The sequence below is a fragment of the Gymnodraco acuticeps genome, unplaced genomic scaffold (assembly GCF_902827175.1).
Source record: "Gymnodraco acuticeps unplaced genomic scaffold, fGymAcu1.1, whole genome shotgun sequence".
NCBI lineage: Eukaryota > Metazoa > Chordata > Actinopteri > Perciformes > Bathydraconidae > Gymnodraco > Gymnodraco acuticeps.
This window is the reverse complement of record NW_022992237.1, coordinates 527,977-550,323: the sequence shown is the minus strand read 5'-3', so window position 1 is coordinate 550,323 and position 22,347 is coordinate 527,977. Positions and strand designations below refer to the sequence as shown.

General features: G+C 37.6%; 1 protein-coding gene and 1 long non-coding RNA gene across 3 annotated transcripts; both read left to right on the top strand.

The window, feature by feature from the left end:
• Positions 1-1,733: 1,733 nt before the first annotated feature.
• LOC117539919 lies at positions 1,734-11,615 on the top strand. 2 transcript variants are annotated; one of them, XR_004568089.1, is made up of 4 exons: positions 1,734-2,268; positions 4,154-4,235; positions 6,131-6,212; positions 11,529-11,615. It is a non-coding gene; the product is annotated as an uncharacterized LOC117539919 (long non-coding RNA). The 2 variants fall into 2 exon arrangements; XR_004568088.1 differs by having other exon boundaries at positions 4,113-4,235.
• A 172-nt stretch (positions 11,616-11,787) lies between these two features.
• On the top strand, positions 11,788-19,089 carry LOC117539911 (deoxyribonuclease-1-like 1). Its single transcript, XM_034206266.1, has 8 exons — positions 11,788-11,879; positions 13,395-13,481; positions 14,007-14,206; positions 16,874-16,986; positions 17,157-17,311; positions 17,402-17,498; positions 18,330-18,498; positions 18,642-19,089. The coding sequence occupies exons 1-8, from the start codon at positions 11,788-11,790 to the stop codon at positions 18,692-18,694; spliced, it is 966 nt and encodes a 321-aa protein (XP_034062157.1). The 3' UTR covers positions 18,695-19,089.
• Positions 19,090-22,347: the final 3,258 nt, after the last annotated feature.

Sequence of the window (22,347 nt, the reverse complement as noted above, 5' to 3'; positions counted from 1 at the left end):
ATAAAAAAAACAAAAAGGGGAGTGATTAGTAAAATATGCATAAATAAAAAGAAATAATGCTAACTAGGTAACATAAGGTAATAATAAACCAGTTTAAATGATTTGTTATTGGTTGTGAACTTGTGATCATATTCTAAATATGTTTGGATTATTGAAAAGTATACAGCTCCCAGTATACAGTGTTGAGAGCTGTATCCATAAATTCATTTTGTGCTCTAAGTGCACCAGATTGATGCATTTCACTTCAACATTTAAAACTTATCTTCCCGGGGCTGCATGCCCCCGGACCCCAGAGAAGGTGAGCCCCCCCCCCCAAATAAAGCAGGTTAAAATAACTAAATTGAATACATTTTCTTTTAGCAAGCGATAGAATTACTAACAAATAATTGCTAACAAAGCATATAAAAGTGGATAAAAGCGTCAGCTAAATGTAATGTAATGTAATAAACACTGAAAACGGGGCCCACAGACCCAAACAGCACACAAAGGTTAAAGGTAAGCATATAATAATGTTAAAATGCTAAATGTATACACTGCAAAAGTAAAATTCTCAAATAGACATATCATGTTCAAACTGTATTCTCTGTGTCATTTTCCATAGTTTGATACATTACAAGTTAGAGGGAAACCGGCAACAGGCGGCAATAATTAAAACAAAGCCTTATTTTTGTTAATCGTCTTTTTTTATTTAATTTGTATTTATTCTATTTTTATCTTTTTATTTACCTGAATTTAAAAGTATTTTTTCAATATTTTATTTTATTATTTATTTTTGTGTTCGTGTGCCAAACGTTTTACCCTTCATTAGTTTACTGCCTTTCAAGTACAAATGTGTTTCTTCTTCTCTGGTGGATTACGTGTGATAGGTTTGGGAAGATTATGTGTCAGAAAGGACTTATTTCATTTATATTTACGGGGAGTCTTATTATCTTATTTTAACAGAATACGCCTATATTGCAATATCACCAGCTGCAGCCGCAGCCAGACGGTACACGACACGCCCCATTGATACCGTACATGGCAGATTCAAAACGATCTGCTAATGTTATTGTAGCATTTTAAGCAACTATTAAGCAAATAAATTAATAACTATTTGAGACAGAACAGTATATGACTTTCAGCACAAATCATTTTGTCTAATTAATACATTAAAACAAAAAGGTGGCTTAGTAAACTTTATTTTTATGTTTTAGTACATAAAATAGGTATTAATGAGATCATCTATTAATTATTGTTAGGGTTAGGGCTTTGGGGAACGGAGCGCAGCGTGGTGTACGGGCTCTCGGGTAAATATTTGTTGTTTAAAAACCTATTTAAAAACTCCTGTAATAAAACCAATAAGGTTTATAAAAGCCCTGTTTGGTCTGTGTTACATTTATTTAAATGAAATAAAGAAAATGCAATAAAAGGGATAAAAGAGAGCAGCGGCTGAAGCACAGAGCGTGTGTGGCGGGGTTAAAACCTGTACTCCTGCCCCCGAGGGGGTCTCCCCCGGTGAGGTGTCCGAGGCTGTGTCCCACAACATCTGGTAAAAGACCTGGTAAGTGGGTTAAAAACATCTGGCTAAAAGTACCGAGGTTGACTTTGTTTAAAAACGGCTTGCAGGTAAAATGTGTGTGAAAAAATAAATGATAAATAAATACATAAAAGTGCTTAGTAAAATAAGTGCTTGTCACATCAACCCAAATATTAAAATATGTCAAATATAAAACAAATATGTAAAATATAAAATATAAAATACACCCGGGTTAGTAGGCGCACGGGGAGGGAAAGTATTTTAAAATAAAGTCAACCAAGTGTCCCTAAAAGTGCTTAAAACCCAGGCCGAGGTCTATGTGGTGCAGGTGAGACATGGGACACGCCTCGGATGATGTTTAAAAATACTTTATTAATGGGCTTATTTCAGGGTGTTTCTGTGCGGGAGGCTCCAACATCCATTTAAAATACAATGGAAAGTAATAACTAAAATATAAATAAAATAATATAAACAATGTTTAAATAGCAAACAGGGGATTAATAATAAATAGGATAACATATATAACCTCCTCATTTGGAACCTAATCAAATAAGAAAACATGCAATAGGCGGGGGCCATGTCTCTCCTGCCTGTGTCAGTATAAATTAGAAGTTTCTTTTGGCTTTCAGACACACTTCATGGGTTTCTTTAATTCCTGGTGTTTCTGCAGAACCTCTCACATCACTCCTGTCCGCTGACACAGAAACAACCTCAGCTGCTGGGTCATTATTTAGATTTTACTCAACAGAAGGGTGAGTTTTCTTTGTTGTCTCTTTTCAGTTTTATTCTTCTTATTGTAAAAAGTGTTAATTTCTCAGCTATGGAGTTTATATGACTTTTTTATTAATCAATGTATTGAACAAGTTAGAAACAAAACAAACAGCAATAATAATAATTACAATAATTATTATAATAATAATAATAATAATAATAATAATAATAATAACAATAATAATAATAATAATAATAATAATTATAACAGAGAGTAGCGAAGATAAAAAAAACGTTGAAGGTATAAAAACAAAAATTCTCAAATATTCATATCATGTTCAAACTTTATTCTCTGTGTCATTTTCCATAGTTTGATACATTACAAGTTAGAGGGAAACCGGCAACAGGCGGCAATAATTAAAATATAGCCTTATTTTTGTTAATTGTCTTTTTTTATTTAATTTGTATTTATTCTATTTTTATCTTTTTATTTACCTGAATTTAAAAGTATTTTTTCAATATTTTATTTTATTATTTCTTTTTGTGTTCGTGTGCCAAACGTTTTACCCTTTATTAGTTTACTGCCTTTCAAGTACAAATGTGTTTCTTCTTCTCTGGTGGATTACGTGTGATAGGTTTGGGAAGATTATGTGTCAGAAAGGACTTATTTCATTTATATTTACGGGGAGTCTTATTATCTTATTTTAACAGAATACGCCTATATTGCAATATCACCAGCTGCAGCCGCAGCCAGACGGTACACGACACGCCCCATTGATACCGTACATGGCAGATTCAAAACGATCTGCTAATGTTATTGTAGCATTTTAAGCAACTATTAAGCAAATAAATTAATAACTATTTGAGACAGAACAGTATATGACTTTCAGCACAAATCATTTTGTCTAATTAATACATTAAAACAAAAAGGTGGCTTAGTAAACTTTATTTTTATGTTTTAGTACATAAAATAGGTATTAATGAGATCATCTATTAATTATTGTTAGGGTTAGGGCTTTGGGGAACGGAGCGCAGCGTGGTGTACGGGCTCTCGGGTAAATATTTGTTGTTTAAAAACCTATTTAAAAACTCCTGTAATAAAACCAATAAGGTTTATAAAAGCCCTGTTTGGTCTGTGTTACATTTATTTAAATGAAATAAAGAAAATGCAATAAAAGGGATAAAAGAGAGCAGCGGCTGAAGCACAGAGCGTGTGTGGCGGGGTTAAAACCTGTACTCCTGCCCCCGAGGGGGTCTCCCCCGGTGAGGTGTCCGAGGCTGTGTCCCACAACATCTGGTAAAAGACCTGGTAAGTGGGTTAAAAACATCTGGCTAAAAGTACCGAGGTTGACTTTGTTTAAAAACGGCTTGCAGGTAAAATGTGTGTGAAAAAATAAATGATAAATAAATACATAAAAGTGCTTAGTAAAATAAGTGCTTGTCACATCAACCCAAATATTAAAATATAAAATATAAAATACACCCGGGTTAGTAGGCGCACGGGGAGGGAAAGTATTTTAAAATAAAGTCAACCAAGTGTCCCTAAAAGTGCTTAAAACCCAGGCCGAGGTCTATGTGGTGCAGGTGAGACATGGGACACGCCTCGGATGATGTTTAAAAATACTTTATTAATGGGCTTATTTCAGGGTGTTTCAGTGCGGGAGGCTCCAACATCCATTTAAAATACAATGGAAAGTAATAACTAAAATATAAATAAAATAATATAAACAATGTTTAAATAGCAAACAGGGGATTAATAATAAATAGGATAACATATATAACCTCCTCATTTGGAACCTAATCAAATAAGAAAACATGCAATAGGCGGGGGCCATGTCTCTCCTGCCTGTGTCAGTATAAATTAGAAGTTTCTTTTGGCTTTCAGACACACTTCATGGGTTTCTTTAATTCCTGGTGTTTCTGCAGAACCTCTCACATCACTCCTGTCCGCTGACACAGAAACAACCTCTGCTGCTGGGTCATTATTTAGATTTTACTCAACAGAAGGGTGAGTTTTCTTTGTTGTCTCTTTTCAGTTTTATTCTTCTTATTGTAAAAAGTGTTAATTTCTCAGCTATGGAGTTTATATGACTTTTTTATTAATCAATGTATTGAACAAGTTAGAAACAAAACAAACAGCAATAATAATAATTACAATAATTATTATAATAATAATAATAATAATAATAATAATAATAATAATAACAATAATAATAATAATAATAATAATAATAATTATAACAGAGAGTAGCGAAGATAAAAAAAACGTTGAAGGTTTAAAAACAAAAATTCTCAAATATTCATATCATGTTCAAACTTTATTCTCTGTGTCATTTTCCATAGTTTGATACATTACAAGTTAGAGGGAAACCGGCAACAGGCGGCAATAATTAAAATATAGCCTTATTTTTGTTAATTGTCTTTTTTTATTTAATTTGTATTTATTCTATTTTTATCTTTTTATTTACCTGAATTTAAAAGTATTTTTTCAATATTTTATTTTATTATTTCTTTTTGTGTTCGTGTGCCAAACGTTTTACCCTTTATTAGTTTACTGCCTTTCAAGTACAAATGTGTTTCTTCTTCTCTGGTGGATTACGTGTGATAGGTTTGGGAAGATTATGTGTCAGAAAGGACTTATTTCATTTATATTTACGGGGAGTCTTATTATCTTATTTTAACAGAATACGCCTATATTGCAATATCACCAGCTGCAGCCGCAGCCAGACGGTACACGACACGCCCCATTGATACCGTACATGGCAGATTCAAAACGATCTGCTAATGTTATTGTAGCATTTTAAGCAACTATTAAGCAAATAAATTAATAACTATTTGAGACAGAACAGTATATGACTTTCAGCACAAATCATTTTGTCTAATTAATACATTAAAACAAAAAGGTGGCTTAGTAAACTTTATTTTTATGTTTTAGTACATAAAATAGGTATTAATGAGATCATCTATTAATTATTGTTAGGGTTAGGGCTTTGGGGAACGGAGCGCAGCGTGGTGTACGGGCTCTCGGGTAAATATTTGTTGTTTAAAAACCTATTTAAAAACTCCTGTAATAAAACCAATAAGGTTTATAAAAGCCCTGTTTGGTCTGTGTTACATTTATTTAAATGAAATAAAGAAAATGCAATAAAAGGGATAAAAGAGAGCAGCGGCTGAAGCACAGAGCGTGTGTGGCGGGGTTAAAACCTGTACTCCTGCCCCCGAGGGGGGTCTTCCCCGGTGAGGTGTCCGAGGCTGTGTCCCACAACATCTGGTAAAAGACCTGGTAAGTGGGTTAAAAACATCTGGCTAAAAGTACCGAGGTTGACTTTGTTTAAAAACGGCTTGCAGGTAAAATGTGTGTGAAAAAATAAATGATAAATAAATACATAAAAGTGCTTAGTAAAATAAGTGCTTGTCACATCAACCCAAATATTAAAATATAAATATAAAAAAAATACACCCGGGTTAGTAGGCGCACGGGGAGGGAAAGTATTTTAAAATAAAGTCAACCAAGTGTCCCTAAAAGTGCTTAAAACCCAGGCCGAGGTCTATGTGGTGCAGGTGAGACATGGGACACGCCTCGGATGATGTTTAAAAATACTTTATTAATGGGCTTATTTCAGGGTGTTTCAGTGCGGGAGGCTCCAACATCCATTTAAAATACAATGGAAAGTAATAACTAAAATATAAATAAAATAATATAAACAATGTTTAAATAGCAAACAGGGGATTAATAATAAATAGGATAACATATATAACCTCCTCATTTGGAACCTAATCAAATAAGAAAACATGCAATAGGCGGGGGCCATGTCTCTCCTGCCTGTGTCAGTATAAATTAGAAGTTTCTTTTGGCTTTCAGACACACTTCATGGGTTTCTTTAATTCCTGGTGTTTCTGCAGAACCTCTCACATCACTCCTGTCCGCTGACACAGAAACAACCTCTGCTGCTGGGTCATTATTTAGATTTTACTCAACAGAAGGGTGAGTTTTCTTTGTTGTCTCTTTTCAGTTTTATTCTTCTTATTGTAAAAAGTGTTAATTTCTCAGCTATGGAGTTTATATGACTTTTTTATTAATCAATGTATTGAACAAGTTAGAAACAAAACAAACAGCAATAATAATAATTACAATAATAATTATAATTATAATAATAATAATAACAGAGAAGATTAAAAAAACCTTGAAGGTATAAAAACAAAAATTCTCAAATATTCATATCATGTTCAAACTTTATTCTCTGTGTCATTTTCCATAGTTTGATACATTACAAATTAGAGGGAAACCGGCTGCAACAGGCGGCAATAATTAAAACATAGTCTTATATTTACATGTTAATTATATTTTTTTATTGAATTTTTATTTATTTAATTTTTATTTTCGTATTTACCTGAATTTAAAAGTATTTTTTAAATATTTAATTTTATTGTTTATTTTGTTGTGTTCGTGTGCCAACAGTTTTACCCTTAATTAGTTTACTGCCTTTCAAGTACAAATGTGTTTCTTCTTCTCTGGTGGATTACGTGTGATAGGTTTGGGAAGATTACAGTATGTGTCAGAAAGTCGGGTGACTTCTATTTTCTTATTATCTTATCTTAACAGATACATATTGCAATATCACCAGCTGCAGCCGCAGCAAGACGGTACACGACACGCCCCCTATAAAATATGCTCACTTGACACAACACTACGGTGGCTGAGAGACATTGATAGCGTACATGGCAGATTAAAAACGAATTGCAAATGTTATTGTAGCATTTTACAGTTAAGCCCCATGCCCCCGGTACCGGGGGAAAAACGCAACATCTTGCAAGAAACAGCGTCTGACGGCTTCTTAACATTTAACAAACTATGAATGTGTCATACCCACTTAACGGGAAGAAACTCAGCTATCGGACAATATTAACAATTTGGACCGAAACAAAACACAACTCTAACGCAGAGCCTCTGAATTAGCCCTGAGCGAAAAAAAATGCTAACGCACTTAGCACAGAATGCACGGTATAAATACCTTATTACTTATCGGATCTGCACAACCAAGATATCACATGAGAGCTGATATTCCACAGATTATAGCGGTATAAGTATCATCACTGTATCATCACTGTGTCATCAAAACTCGCGGCAGGGGAAGAAAACCCAGACAACACACAACGTATAGCTTTACGGAGCAAAAACAGCAAATATGTCTTCCCTTAGCTGTTTCAGATCAAAAGTTGTGTTCAATGGCATTACAACGATAAACCCGCTGCTGAAGGTTAATCCAATGTGTCTGTGTCACTTTGAAATGATTACTGATAATCCATCATCATATTTATGTCAATAATGGAGTTTTCATAGCTGCTATAGCTAGAGTGTCTGACAGCTTCCGGTTTTGGGCATTCTGGCTACGCATCACTCATTCACCAATGGGTAATGTTTTGATGGATTTTAGGAACTTCCCCTCGATTATATTGGCTCTAACGGTTCAAAAGAGGTGTCAATCATCAAAATCGACCGATGGGTTCCGGAGATATGGAAAATCCACCCAAATGAGAAGTGTTTCTTTTTTCTAAACCTCTCTAAAAAGGTCAAATGTCACTTGTTTTGCATCAATCTTGATACAGGGTACTTACATGTTATAGTTTGGATTCCTAAAGCTTTTATTCTACCATCCCATCATTCAAGGCTGTTTTCACTATAAGTTATGATTTCTTTTTGGACGGACACTATCATTTACAATTTTTTACCATGTTCAATCTGAATTTACTTTAAAATAAAAATAAATCTATATTGATTCTGACTTTTCTACATCCAACTCACAGGTTTATCATTACTTTGAGAAAAAAGATTATTAATTTACCCCTTTTAGAAGGGAACATATAGTAATTTGTTCTGGGAATGTAATTTTCGAGCCTGAGACCTGAAAAACAGGCTCGGGCCTTAACTGGAGCAACTGTTAGGCAAATAAATGAATAACCTAGTCTATCCGTTTGAGACACAACACTATATGACTTTCAGCACAAATCATTTTCTCTAAATAATAAATTAAAACAAAAAGGTGGCATAGTAAACTTTATTTGTATGTTTTCCATCCATCTTCTCCCGCTTATCCGTGGTCGGGTCTCGGAGGTATAGTTCCAGCAGAGAGCCCCAAACTTTCCTTTCCCCGGCCACATCAACCAGCTCTGACTGGGGGATCCCAAGGCGCTCCCAGGCCAGCGAAGAGATATAATCCCTCCACCTGGTCCTAGGTCTACCCCTTGGTCTCTTCCCAGCTGGAAAAGGGAAGGGGGGAGACTCCTGGGTGGGAGTAATCAGGGAGGGGCCCTTAGGTTTAGGGCTGGGGAGAAGGGGAGGGCTCCAAAAGGACTGTTGAGGAGACCTGCGTACTTTAGGCTTATGATAAGGGGCAACTAAAAATTACGTTCCCACAGAACTAAACTGCATTCTCAATTACGTTTAGCTAGAAACGTATTTTCTCCTACGTTACGTTCGTTATAAACGTATCTCAAATACGTTTATTTTCTACGTATCTTCTAGAAACATATTTTCTCCCACGTTATGTTCGTTATGAACGTATCTTAAATACGTTTATTTTCTACATATCTTTGCCATTTATTGTCTTGCTTATAATAATGATAATAGTCATTTATAAATATAATTTTAGAGCACACATTTGAAATCAGTAGGCGAGGCTGTAATTTCGCCAGCTGTTACTCTCATGAGCGAGGCAGAAAATAATAGTTTTTAACATGCCAAAAAGCTGCTGTGTCGTTTATTGCACCTCAAACATGAAAACAAATCCAGTTACGTGTTTCTGTACTTCCTCTAAGAAGAAAGGACAATAACAGAAGATCTCTGTGACGCCAGATGTGGTGTTGTTAATGCAATATGATATCCGAAAAACATTTCAGTTGAGGATGGCCGAAGACACTACACTACCCATAATCCCCAGCTATCGTTTGGGACTACAGTCCCGTTGACAAACCCCATGATTAATCTTCAAGCTCTGGGATTGGATGTTGGAGTGGCAGTGCGCCACGGTTACGCCGAGTGTCAAGCTCTTTGAAATGGAACGAAACCACGGCAGACTATCCAAAACCGGACTCAAACGCCCCCCGAGAACTACACATGCTGGCTATTGTGTTTCGCAACATGTTCTCTATGGCACGTCTCTACTGGGAATTGTAGTTTTAAAAGACGTTTTCGTTTTTCCAAAAATTAGAAGTTGACAGTATTAAACGGTGTACAGCCCTGGAGGTTTAGGCGATAGGAAACACATTGGTGTGTACACATTTAAAACATGTAATTACTACATGGGTAAAAATCGCTTCTATCCATAATGGGCAGCATTAATATATATTCTACTCCACTACAATTCAGAGGTTAACCTGGTATTTTTACTCCACTACATTTACTTTAGTAACTCTGCAGATTCTGATTAATAATGTGAAATATAAACAGCCCTTAAAGCAGACTTTAATTATACCTGAGTAAAATTCAGGGTAAGGTGATTGTCAAGTGCCAACAATCAGGAGAGATATTTGATAGTTGGTGCTTGAGAAGACTAAACATTTATCTGCAGATCTCTATAAAGTATATTAATTACTCGTTATTCTCTACTAATAGTTCATTAAAAACTGTATATAATTGCTATTTTGCACATCCCTTTCAAGATTTCAAGATTTCAAGATTTTCTAAGGTTTAATGGCATATCAAAAAAGGTCTTTTAATATTATTAAAGGTGGGGTAGGTAATTTTGGAGAAACCAGCTCGAGTGCGCTAGAATTTGAAAATACACAGCCGGAAAAAATCTTCCACTTCCTCACAGAGCCCCTCCACCAACACACACGAACGCGCACATGACCAATGAGGGCACGAGATAAGTTTGTGCCCAGATGGAAGGCTGACAGGCAGGTAGGCCATCCAGTTACTTTAGCCGTCTCAGATGATTGGTCGTGCTTTTTACAGCGCCACGGCTTCCACAGATGACATTTCTTTATGGATTTTTTGTCAAAGCACTTCAGATATTCATTGCTATCAGGATGTTAAGAGCATTCCATGGAATATAACAACAAGTGTATCTCGAGCCGGTTTCTGAAACTTACCCCACCTTTAAACATACTGTAGCAGAAAAACATACATTCTTGTACTCAGGAGGGGACCTTTACAGAGGATTTATAACACACTAAAAGTACTTAATTATATAGTTGGTACTAGTAGATGTACTACAACTGAGTCCAGCAGTATCAATTTCAATAACAACTAATCGTAAAATATTTTGATCACTCATCAAAGATAGCAGGAAACATGCATTATGTGCTATGGAGGGGACTTTGACAGAGGATTACTCACAAAGTACACAGTAAAAGTACTTCATTTTATTTCTGGTAGCAGTCAAACTAGTACTGAGTCCAACAGTGACAGTTTTATTAAGAACTTAAGGTAACAAATATTTGTATCGCTCATCACATATAGCAGGGATGAAGAGCTGCAGATTTGAAAAAACTAAAGCGAGTTAGGGTTTACCCCTGAACACTAACCCTGAATTTACTCTGACACAGCAACATCTAAATTGATTCAGACACTTCTACAGCCAACTCACAGGTGTATCATTGCTTTGATAAAAAAGGTTATTCATATACCCCTTTTGGAAGTGAAGATATACTCATTCATTCTGGGCATGTCATTTTCGAGGAGTTAGGGTTAGGGCCCAGGCCTCAAGAGGTTAAATCTCCTAAGAATGTTGTTCATTTTAGACATAGGCTCATTATATTTACAGCCCTTAATAACATTCATTTTCTGGGCTCGATGTGTGTCTTGGCCTTTTTCGTTGGGATGGTTCAATTCACCTTGTTTTCCCTTGTGTATAATATTATCACCGTTCCTTCAACAGGATACTTTAGTGCTTCAAAGCAAGTGTACACACATACTGAAAGATTGACAATAAAGTTGACTTTGACTTTGATATCATTTTTCCTTCTGGCAATTGCATTTACCCTTCAAACATCATAAAGTGGTGTTACAGTAATATGTGCAGATTATCCTGCTGAACTAAACATGTAAGTAAACATTTGTTAACGACAGAGATTATTTCTCCCATAAATGGAAACCCAATAGAGAAAAGTAAGTAAATGTAGCAGGTATTGGATGAAGAGTAAAATAATAGTTTCTTTAAATGGACATACTGTATACTCTCGTTAAGTACCTTGTAATTGAGTACAGCACTTTAGTAAATGTTCTTTGTTACTGTCCACCACTGGCTTTGATAATATGTTGGGTGTATCGGTTTAAATCTATGAAATTAATTTGATTTAGATTTTTAGTCAAAATGAAGATCGCTGCCTTCAATGTCCAGACACTGGGATGGGATAAAGTCAACAACCAGGACGTACGGGATAATATCATAAAGGTAACTCACCGTGCTGAAGCACACAAGTTTGTTCAGTGTAATATTTCAGTTAATGTTTTTGTACATGACGAGAAAATTAAAGGAAAGGAGCAGTTTTTTATGCATTGATAAAACAATTAAAAAAGTTCTGTGCTTTCTTTTCTCTGTGGTTGTGTTTTGCAGATCATGTCTCAGTACAGCGTGGTGCTGCTGGTGGAGGTGATGGATGTGAGTGGTGAGGCCATGAAACTGCTCCGCCAACACCTTAATGAATATGGGTGAGTTCTCCACACATAGAAGCATGCACATTAATTTAAAGAGTCCTCTCCTGCTGATGTGCAGGTGTATATCAGTATGTAGTGTCTCTACTTTAAAGAGTCCTCTCCTGCTGATGTTCAGGTGTATATCAGTATGTAGTGTCTCTACTTTAAAGAGTCCTCTCCTGCTGATGTTCAGCTGTATATCAGTATGTAGTGTCTCTACTTTAAAGAGTCCTCTCCTGCTGATGTTCAGGTGTATATCAGTATGTAGTGTCTCTACTTTAAAGAGTCCTCTCCTGCTGATGTTCAGGTGTATATCAGTATATAGTGTCTCTACTTTAAAGAGTCCTCTCCTGCTGATGTTCAGGTGTATATCAGTATGTAGTGTCTCTACTTTAAAGAGTCCTCTCCTGCTGATGTTCAGGTATATATCAGTATGTAGTGTCTCTACTTTAAAGAGTCCTCTCCTGCTGATGTTCAGCTGTATATCAGTATGTAGTGTCTCTACTTTAAAGAGTCCTCTCCTGCTGATGTTCAGGTGTATATCAGTATGTAGTGTCTCTACTTTAAAGAGTCCTCTCCTGCTGATGTTCAGGTGTACATCAGTATGTAGTGTCTCTACTTTAAAGAGTCCTCTCCTGCTGATGTTCAGGTGTATATCAGTATGTAGTGTCTCTACTTTAAAGAGTCCTCTCCTGCTGATGTTCAGCTGTATATCAGTATGTAGTGTCTCTACTTTAAAGAGTCCTCTCCTGCTGATGTTCAGGTGTATATCAGTATGTAGTGTCTCTACTTTAAAGAGTCATCTCCTGCTGATGTTCAGGTGTATATCAGTATGTAGTGTCTCTACTTTAAAGAGTCCTCTCCTGCTGATGTTCAGGTGTATATCAGTATGTAGTGTCTCTACTTTAAAGAGTCCTCTCCTGCTGATGTTCAGCTGTATATCAGTATGTAGTGTCTCTACTTTAAAGAGTCCTCTCCTGCTGATGTTCAGCTGTATATCAGTATGTAGTGTCTCTACTTTAAAGAGTCCTCTCCTGCTGATGTTCAGGTGTATATCAGTATGTAGTGTCTCTACTTTAAAGAGTCCTCTCCTGCTGATGTTCAGGTGTACATCAGTATGTAGTGTCTCTACTTTAAAGAGTCCTCTCCTGCTGATGTTCAGGTGTATATCAGTATGTAGTGTCTCTACTTTAAAGAGTCCTCTCCTGCTGATGTTCAGGTGTATATCAGTATGTAGTGTCTCTACTTTAAAGAGTCCTCTCCTGCTGATGTTCAGGTGTATATCAGTATGTAGTGTCTCTACATGTCTCCATGCTTTAATGTTCAAAAAGCTCTTTATTTTTCTCATACTGCCTGTGCTGCAGCACCTCTTTTCACCCTCTGTCTGAAACCAGAGCCCAGTCTGCTCTGTCAATAAGATTGTCCTTTATGTGGCTAAAAACTAATGCAATCTTATGGGGCATCTAAAATGAAACAAAAACAGAAATTGATGACTGTGAGAGATAATCAGTTGTTTTTGCTTTCTGACAGAGATAACAGAAGTAATCGGTACCTCATGAAGCCCAGTGAATCTCTGGGACCGGAGGGTCACAAGGAGAAGTTTGTCTACTTCTACAGGTCAGAAACACAAGTACAGCCAAACCAGGACAATCCTATGTGTGGTTTAAAGACCTTTTAGGGCAACAGAGACAGACTTGAAATGGGGAGTGATGACACACGGCAAATGGTCTTCGAACTGGATTCAGACCAAGCCTCAGTATACATCTACCAATTGTGCTTTACGTTATGTCTCACAGGAATTAAAATATGTCTTAAATTGGTAACAGCCACATTCAATCGGATACTTATCATTTAAAAACTGTGTGGAATATCAAAGACAAAAGAAAGTTATCAATATTTTGAACCAGTAAGCTGTGACACATTACATTACTCTTCATTGAGATGCTTGACTTCAATCTTTTAAGTTCTATAATCTATAAGACCCAGAACATCATAGGCTTTACAAATCATCACAGTGTGCTGCTTGCCCAAGGCTTGAGATATCTCACTAACTAATGAAAATACATGAATAAACAAACAAAACATAACATGTGTGCTTATAAGCTTTATAATACAGAACATGTTTGTGGCTTTGTGTTCCAGAAAGAAAGAAGTGAAGATATTAGACTCCTACCAGTACGGAGACATTGATGAAGAAGATGAAGATGATGACGAAGATGAAGATGACGAAGATGATGAAGATGACGAAGATGACGGAGATGATGAAGATGACGATGATGACGATGATGAAGATGTGATCTCCAGACAGCCTTTCGTTGTCCGTCTCAATTGTCGAAACACAGGTATTTGTGTGTGTTTGTGTGTGTTTTAGTTTTTTAGAATTTCATTGTGAGGATCAATTTGGGTTTTGGGTTTTGTGTGTTGTGCGGGCCTTTATGGATTATGAGGACATTTTGGCCTGTTCAATATATTGGTACAGCCCTTCAATGGACTGTTTGAATGTTAAAGCACTTCTTTAGTTAAAATAGGGGTTATAGGTTAGGCAAAAATGTTTTGTTTATGTAGGTCCTCACAGGTGTGTTTATGTGTGTTTGCATATGTCTTGCATGGCTATCATTGTGAGGACCACTTGGAGTTTTAGGTCGCATTCACACCAGCCTTATTTAGTCCGGTGGAATCGAACCCTGGTGCGTTTCACCGCTTGGTGCGGTTTGTTTGGGTGGGTGTGAGCGCAGTCTGAGACCTCTGATGTGAACTAAACAACCTAAAAGAGGAAATCTCAGACCGCTTGGTAGTGAACTCTGGAGCGGTTCATCTCTGGTGTGAACGCAGTCTGCACCAAAACATAGGAAGCGTGGTATTTACGAGTCACAAGAACGCGGATTTCTTCTAAATCTTTTGCGAAAGAGTGAAGCAGAATGAAGTGTTGAACAGTGTCGTGTAAAGTTAAAATGCTCCGTCAACTATACATAAAAGTCAGAGTCACCTGTCGTCGGTGAAACCTCCTCCTGACTGCAGAACGTCTCTCAGTGTTATAATGTTTTTTTAACGGACGTTGTCTGATTGTATAATCATATGCGGGCCGCTCGAGTCTGTTGATCTCCAGATTCACAGCAGTATTAAAATAACCTGTCGTCTGATGTGCACCAATCTTGCACTAATGCACATTCTCAAAATATTGAAGTGACTGGTCTTAATGTGTGCACATTTGTCAGTAGTAGGGGACTTGAACCGGCGAACATTATTAAAATCACTTCAACTGTTAAAAAAGCAATTAAAAGTAATAGTAAAATAATAACTACCCATTTTAAATGGGTATATTTAAAGACTTAAAAGTATTGAAATAATTGAAAGATGTCAGATCAGATGAAAGAAAGTTGCACAATTTGGGGTCAATTTAGTGGAGCAGTAGTGACCACCAATGAGAAATGGTTGAATGAGTACTTATTTTGGATTACATTTGAAATGGTTTCCCCATGATATAGATGAAGAACATGAACACATTAAAACTAAAAGAAGCATTTTTAAATCAATCCTGAGGCAAAGATGCATTTACAAAATGGGGCTGCATGAGATACACATTTTAGTCTTAACTCTGTCACAGTATTTGAGTAAGGTATATTTAGTTGTATGCATTTGAATAAATGTAATCATACATCTTCAAAGTAATAGTTGATGAACTTGAAATGTACAAACCCTGAGCAAAACATACATGCTGTAAAAGTGTCACAAACTTGGAAACACAGGGAAAAGGACTCAAATGCACGACCCGGGAGACAGAGGTAAAGTATAAGTAATATACTTTATTTCCAAAAAAGGCACAAAGAAAATCGCTCACTGCGTGAGGAACAACAACGTACACAATAAACGAGAGCATAAATCAGGCTTGAGACAAGGTGAGTAATCGCAGGCACGCTGACTACTTGCAAAGGGACCAGGACAAGACGAACTGACACAAAACAACGGGAGACTGGGGAATTTAAACAAGAGGTAACTGGGTACAGGTGGAAACAATCAGGGGTGGGGCTGGTGCTGATGAGAGCGGGAGACACACACAAGGGTAGGGAGTCAAGGAACCTGGAATGAAGCATAACAGGTGAGTGACAAAATAAAACAGGAAGTGGGAGACAATACGAACATTAACCAAACAAAAACATGACTAAACTCAACACTTTTGACGGAACACAACAAAAAGCAGCTACAGTATGACTACACGAGTAGCTGTTACTCACCTCAAACTTCCAGTGCACATTTCTTATATTGACAAATCCAATGGCTCCATCATATTTATCAAATGTGACCTGAAAAAAATGAGGGAATATGAAAACACAAGTGTTATTTTCTATAATATACAGGTGCAAAACAATAATTTCATTTACTGTACACAGTATTCATTGTTTTTTAAATGTATTGGATAAAAACAACACAAATGGCTCCAAAAACTACATACAAGATTATAATAACGCTGGAAGTTGCCTGTAGACAGAGTTCAGTCTCCTTTCTCAAGCCTACAAAACTAAAGGGATGAAAATACTTTGAATAATCAGTTTCACTCACATTTTTTAGCTCTTGCCTGGCCCTCTGCTCTCGTGTGCCGTGTAGGATTACACCCATGGTGTAGTGATCCAGGAGGTACAGTATAGACGGCCAGCATTATACTTCAGGTTGAGGATGCCTCTAATGTAACATTCTATTACCTTTTGGATAAATATTCTTATTATTGATTGTGTATTGATAAACAGTATTTCGATCTCTCTGTCTGTACACACAAACTGAACGATTTACAATAAAGTTGACTTTTATTTGATCAGAGAAGCGGACTATTAGGCGTGAATGCGACCTAAGTTGTGAGGTCCTAACTTTAGGAAAGACATAAATGGACTGTATAAAGATAAATACTTTTTTATAAATTAGACTTAGGTTGCGATAACGGCCAGGGAATTATGTGTGTGTGTGTGTGTGTGTGTGTGTGTGTGTGTGTGTGTGTGTGTGTGTGTGTTTGCCTCCAGTTGCGCAGAATCTGGTGTTGATCCCGGTCCACACCGCACCAAATAACGCAGAGGCGGAGCTGAACGCTCTTCATGACGTGGTTGAAGATGTGAAGGAAAAATGGCCGAATGATGTAAGTGTTTAAAATATTATTGATGGGTTTGAGAGAAAAACTCATGTAACTAATTTCTCATGTAAGCAAACTTGTTTAAGCTTTGAACACCTTCAGTATGAATGAACTAAAAACAAATGAACAAAATGTGTTTTTCTATTCTGAGTTTGGTTGTGTTCTTTCTTCTGCAGAACATTATGATTTTGGGAGACTTTAATGCCGATGGAGATTATCTCTCCATGGAGCAGAAGAGAACGCTCTGTATCTCCTCGGCCCATTATCATTGGCTGATAGACGATAATGTCAAAACCACGACTTGTAACAATAATGACTACACCTACGACAGGTAATACAGGTTTCATTGTTACAGTTCAACCAAAGCATTTCTTGTGTTTGTTTAAAAAAAAAAAAATGGTGCTGCATTTCCAAATAACAGGATCGTGGTTTACGGAGAGAGGATGCTGGAGGCCATCGTCCCCAACTCAGCCATCGCCTACAACTTCAAGAGAGAGTTGAACTTGACACAAGAAGAAGTGAGACTCATGTTTGGGGGTATCGTTGGTACGATGAGATGTTACCCCCCCCCGGTCTCCCCTACTGTAACACTGAAACCTGCTGAAGTGACACAGCCCAACCCATTACCAGTTTAGACACATATATGTACATTTTTCCGGTTTAGCACTAACAGCATCATAAACAATACATTTTATTTGGGATTATTAACAGCTACATTACCGAAGCCCACCGGCTGGTTGGAAAGAATACTAAAGCACATGAGGATAGTTTTATAAAAACTGCCAGAAGGGTGATTTAGCCAGGACTGTTAGCTATCAACCTAACAAGCTGGCCAACGAACAATAGCTATCTATCAAACTAGCTAACTAGCAAGGGTTAGCTATTTGTGGCTCGCATGACTTTATTTACTATTATTTAATATCCTACGGTTAGACTTGCAGTGCGAACTTGTGTCTACAGTTCTGGCAGTGAGAGTCATTTGAAAAACACTCTTGACTTTTATTAAGCTGACCGACCTCTGTCAAATAGCCAGCAGCTGCTCACAGCTGGAAACATCTTTTAAATTCCCAAATATGCGTTGTTTGGATAAACTAATCACATGAAGGTTATCTAAATGGTTAGTTTCTTACCCGGAAAACTGTTACAACTTAATAACAGCCATTCAAAAGCTTTAAACACTGTTTCTTTGTTAAACAAATGTTGATGAAGCTGGCAACCCTTTTCCAAGTAATAGCGCACATGCTCTAACCGGAAGAACAAACACAAAATAAAGCAATGTGGAAACACCCCAGAGCAGGCAAAGCATGAGGTGAATTATTGACACTATTAAATGTTATTTTCTGTCCCAGGCTCTGAGTGTCAGTGATCACTACCCTGTGGAGGTGGAGCTGGAGGAGAAGCAGGAGGTGGAGCCGGAGGTGGAGCAGATGGAGGAGCAGATGAGGAAGCTAAAGCTGAAGCAGAAAGCTCAGAGAAAAAGGAATCCAGAGAAACCCTCGACTGGAGGAAGACCTCAGGGTAAAGATGTCTCTTGCTTCATCAACATCAGTGACACATATTAGACATTGGAGTGTATTTAGTTGTGTTTTTATGGCTCTTGCTGCATCATGAATCTCACATTAACAATATCATTACATTTCTATTGAACTGATGACTTACAGGAGCCCAGAAGAAGAAGATCGGGCCGGCAGCCACAAAGGGGAAAGGAGTGTAAACCAAGAGAAGAGGAACCGATCTTCAATATGTTATTATCTTAAAGTAGTTTTAGTTATTAGCTTTTAGTGATGAGTGCTATTTAAGTGCAGTGGCGTTTTTATATGTAAAAAAGTGGTGGGGCACGAACAACTTAGATGTTTATATATAAGCTTTTGGTGCTTTTTTAAATACGTAAACAAATAGCTGTAGGCTATCCATGGTCCCGATAGAGAGGGGGGGGACCTTGAATGAAGAACTAGGAGCAACACTGTCAGCACATACATTTACGTACTGTACACAGCGTGGGGTCATATTGCCATGCACCTTAATACATGAAGTAAAGGGCACCATCACAAAGCAATACTTAACAATAACAACAACCGTAATGTTTCAGCATTAAAACACCATAGACTATAAATATAAGGAAAACACAGACACTCATCGCCGAGATCACAATATCAATCGATCCAGCAGAGCAATAGCCTATAGCACATGTGTCAAACTCAAGGCCCGGGGGCCAAATCAGGCCCTTGGTGGATTTAATTTCGGCCCGCAGGAACATGTCTAATTCCTATTAGATCTGGCCCGCCGGTATATTGCACGCACACCTTCCCTCCATCCTGAGGGTCTCCTCCGCTCAGAGCCTGAGCCCAAACATTGATGACCCTGCACCCAAGATGAGACGCCAAGTATCTGAACTAGCATCACAGAGCAGCACACTGAGTTCAATGGATGCTTCCTTCTGCACTTTCTCTCTCAGGACAGCAGGGCATGTTTGGTTAGTTCTTTGAGGGAATAGTTTTGTTGAAGCTGTTGTTGGCCTGTGGGAAAATGTACTCATAAGAAATGACTCTGAAAAGCTGCAGATAGAGCCATAAGAAATGAATGCAACTGATTATTTAATGTTTAATGTTGTTTTTATCGGCAATCATTTAAGCTTTGTTAGTTCCAGGTTTAATATGTGCAATAAGTTCATTTCAATAAGTTCTGCAATAAACATTGAACCAGTCCGGCCCTCCACTAGTACCCATCCATCCATCCATCTTCTCCCGCTTATCCGTGGTCGGGTCGCGGGGGTAGCAGTTCCAGCAGAGAGCCCCAAAATGTCTTTTCCCTGGCGACATCAACCAGCTCTGACTGGGGGATCCCAAGGCGCTCCCAGGCCAGCGAAGAGATATAATCCCTCCATCTGGTCCTAGGTCTACCCCTTGGTCTCTTCCCAGCTGGACGTGCCTGGAACACCTCCCTAGGGAGGCGCCCAGGTGGCATCCTAACTAGGTGCCCGAACCACCTCAACTGGCTCCTTTCGACGCGAAGGAGGAGCGGCTCAATTCCGAGTCCCTCCCTGATGACCGAACTTCTCACCTTATCCCTAAGGGAGACACCAGCCACCCTGCGGAGAAAACCCATCTCGGCCGCTTGTATCCGCGACACTAGACATTAGACACTAATCAGAAGAACGCAGTCTAAAACAGCAATGTAGAGATGAACAAGACGACTAAACATGATCTTTAAATATATTTTAACATATATTTCATACACGTTTTTGTAATTATTATTTTAATTAATTTTTGCTGACAGTAGGTGGGGCCCTAATGACGAGTTGCCACTGGTTAAGTGTATGAACAGAATAGAGCTTGTATTGCTTCTTGATGTTTTTTATGCAACTTCAAGTTTGGCAACAGAACAGTTTTCAGAAATGGAGGACGCATTTTGTTAAATGAAAAATATTTTGACCTAAATTCCTAGAATCTAAATGTTTGTCAAATGAGGTAGAAGGTGAAGACGTCATTTCAGGATTTTTAATCAAAGTATTTTAACTATTTGGTGGGAAAAACAAGTTGTGTGGTTAGTTTGTTTTTCTGTTGCTGTGTGACTTCGGTTAGTTCGGATTCAGCAAAAACAAACAAATAAAGTATCTGACAACTATCCTCAAGGTAAAGCACCTAAATGATTCTAAATATAGAATATATTTGTTTAATTGGCTAAAATACATTTAGCAGACACATCTACAGCAATATGTTTCTGAGCCAAACTGACGAGGATAAGTTCCTCATATCACTTCAATATAACCAAACTATCCATTTAAACTATGTTCACAGACGCATGGCATATTACAGTATATCACTGCTTTTTTACTAACAATGCTTTTTGTTATCTGCAATAAAAAATAATCATGAAATTATATGTTGTGCTTTCTGTGTCATTATAAACTCCATGAATAATTGTATTAGGTTAATGTAGTCATGCAGTTTCTTTTTTGGAGTTTTTTAACAGCTGTTAACAAGACATTTGGTTAAATTAATACAAGTTTAAAAATGTTGTATCCATATTGAACTCCTACATGTTGTAAAGATTCTGCTGATATCACAATGTGTGTTTCGGTTCCCACATCATATTATTTTGTATCACTTGTAAAGACACGGCATGAACAGGTGCGCTATTTGTGAAAGAAAAACATACAGATGGTGATGAGCTGCACGAGCTAACCAAAGTCATTACGGGTTTGTACAGAATCTCTGTCTGTCAGAATGATCCGATGAATAGTAATAGTAGTACATGTCCTGATGTTAACAGGGGGCCTCACCTGAATCGCAAACCCCCCCGTCGAACCGCCCCTGTCGGGGATAATACAGTTTATGGATAAAAACATGCTGATCTACCACTTTATATCAAAGGAGATGCTAACATCTCCTGAACCAGGAACACTGATGGAATCCTGGAGTAGACTACAACTCCCATGATGCAACATCGCACAAATCTGTTCCCGAAAACTATTTAGGAAGTCAATTTGGGACTGGAAGTTGTATATCCTTAATAACATTTCCCTTTTTAAACAATTTGTCAAAGTAAACTTACATAAAGACAACCCGATGCCATTTGATGTTTTCCTCTGCTGATCCATTTACCACTTCCTCTTCTATTTAAAATGTTCCCGCTCATTTCTTGTCCTGATAGCAGCAGGGCTCCCGGGAGAGCGTTGACTCATTCTCAATATCCACATGTGATATAAGGACGTTAACACTCCACAGCAAGTCCTGAATTCAGAGCCTTATTTTAAGAGTGTCACGATATTCATGTCATTTCACGTTTTTTATGTCTAGGTTTGGGTGTTTTGCTGTTCTCCCTGTCATGTTTTCCTCCTTGTTTCTTGTCTGGTCCTTACCCTGTGTTTTTCCTCCCTGTCGTTAGTTTCCCTGGTGTGTCTAGTTGTCTGATTGTGTTCACCTGTGGCCCTTGTGTTTCTCCTCCCCTGCCCGGCTGTTTCTCGTCTTGTGATTACCCCTCCCTGTATTTAGTCTTGTCTCTTCCTGTGTTCAGTGTCGGTTCGTCTTTTGTTTGTGACTGTGTTCACTGTGGAGTGTTTTGTTTGTCCATGTTAGATATTAGCCCTTGAAATAAAGGTATTATCAGTGTTTTCTGCATTTGGGTCCTACCTGCTTCACTCCTCGTATCAAGAGGCTCTATTCTTCTTTTGGGGGTTTTCCATTTCCTGTATATTCTATATGTTTGTGTGCATGTAAATGGTCTGCAATGGCTTATAACCCTGTGTCCTAAAACAAGGGAAATGCTTTTTTCACCTCGTCTGGAAGTCAATGGTTTTCTGAATGTTTTTTTGGTTGTTATCCTGAAATAAGGTCTGTGGTTGACACAAACTGAAGAGATGTTTAC

What these genes read in the sequence shown, in the direction of transcription:
- LOC117539911 (XM_034206266.1), top strand. Translation starts at nt 11,788, where the DNA reads ATGTCTCAGTACAGCGTGGTGCTGCTGGTGGAGGTGATGGATGTGAGT. An exon ending in AAGTTTGTCTACTTCTACAG is followed by an intron (nt 13,482 to 14,006) that starts GTCAGAAACACA and finishes TTTGTGTTCCAG; the next exon opens with AAAGAAAGAAGTGAAGATAT. An exon ending in TCTCAATTGTCGAAACACAG is followed by an intron (nt 14,207 to 16,873) that starts GTATTTGTGTGT and finishes GTTTGCCTCCAG; the next exon opens with TTGCGCAGAATCTGGTGTTG.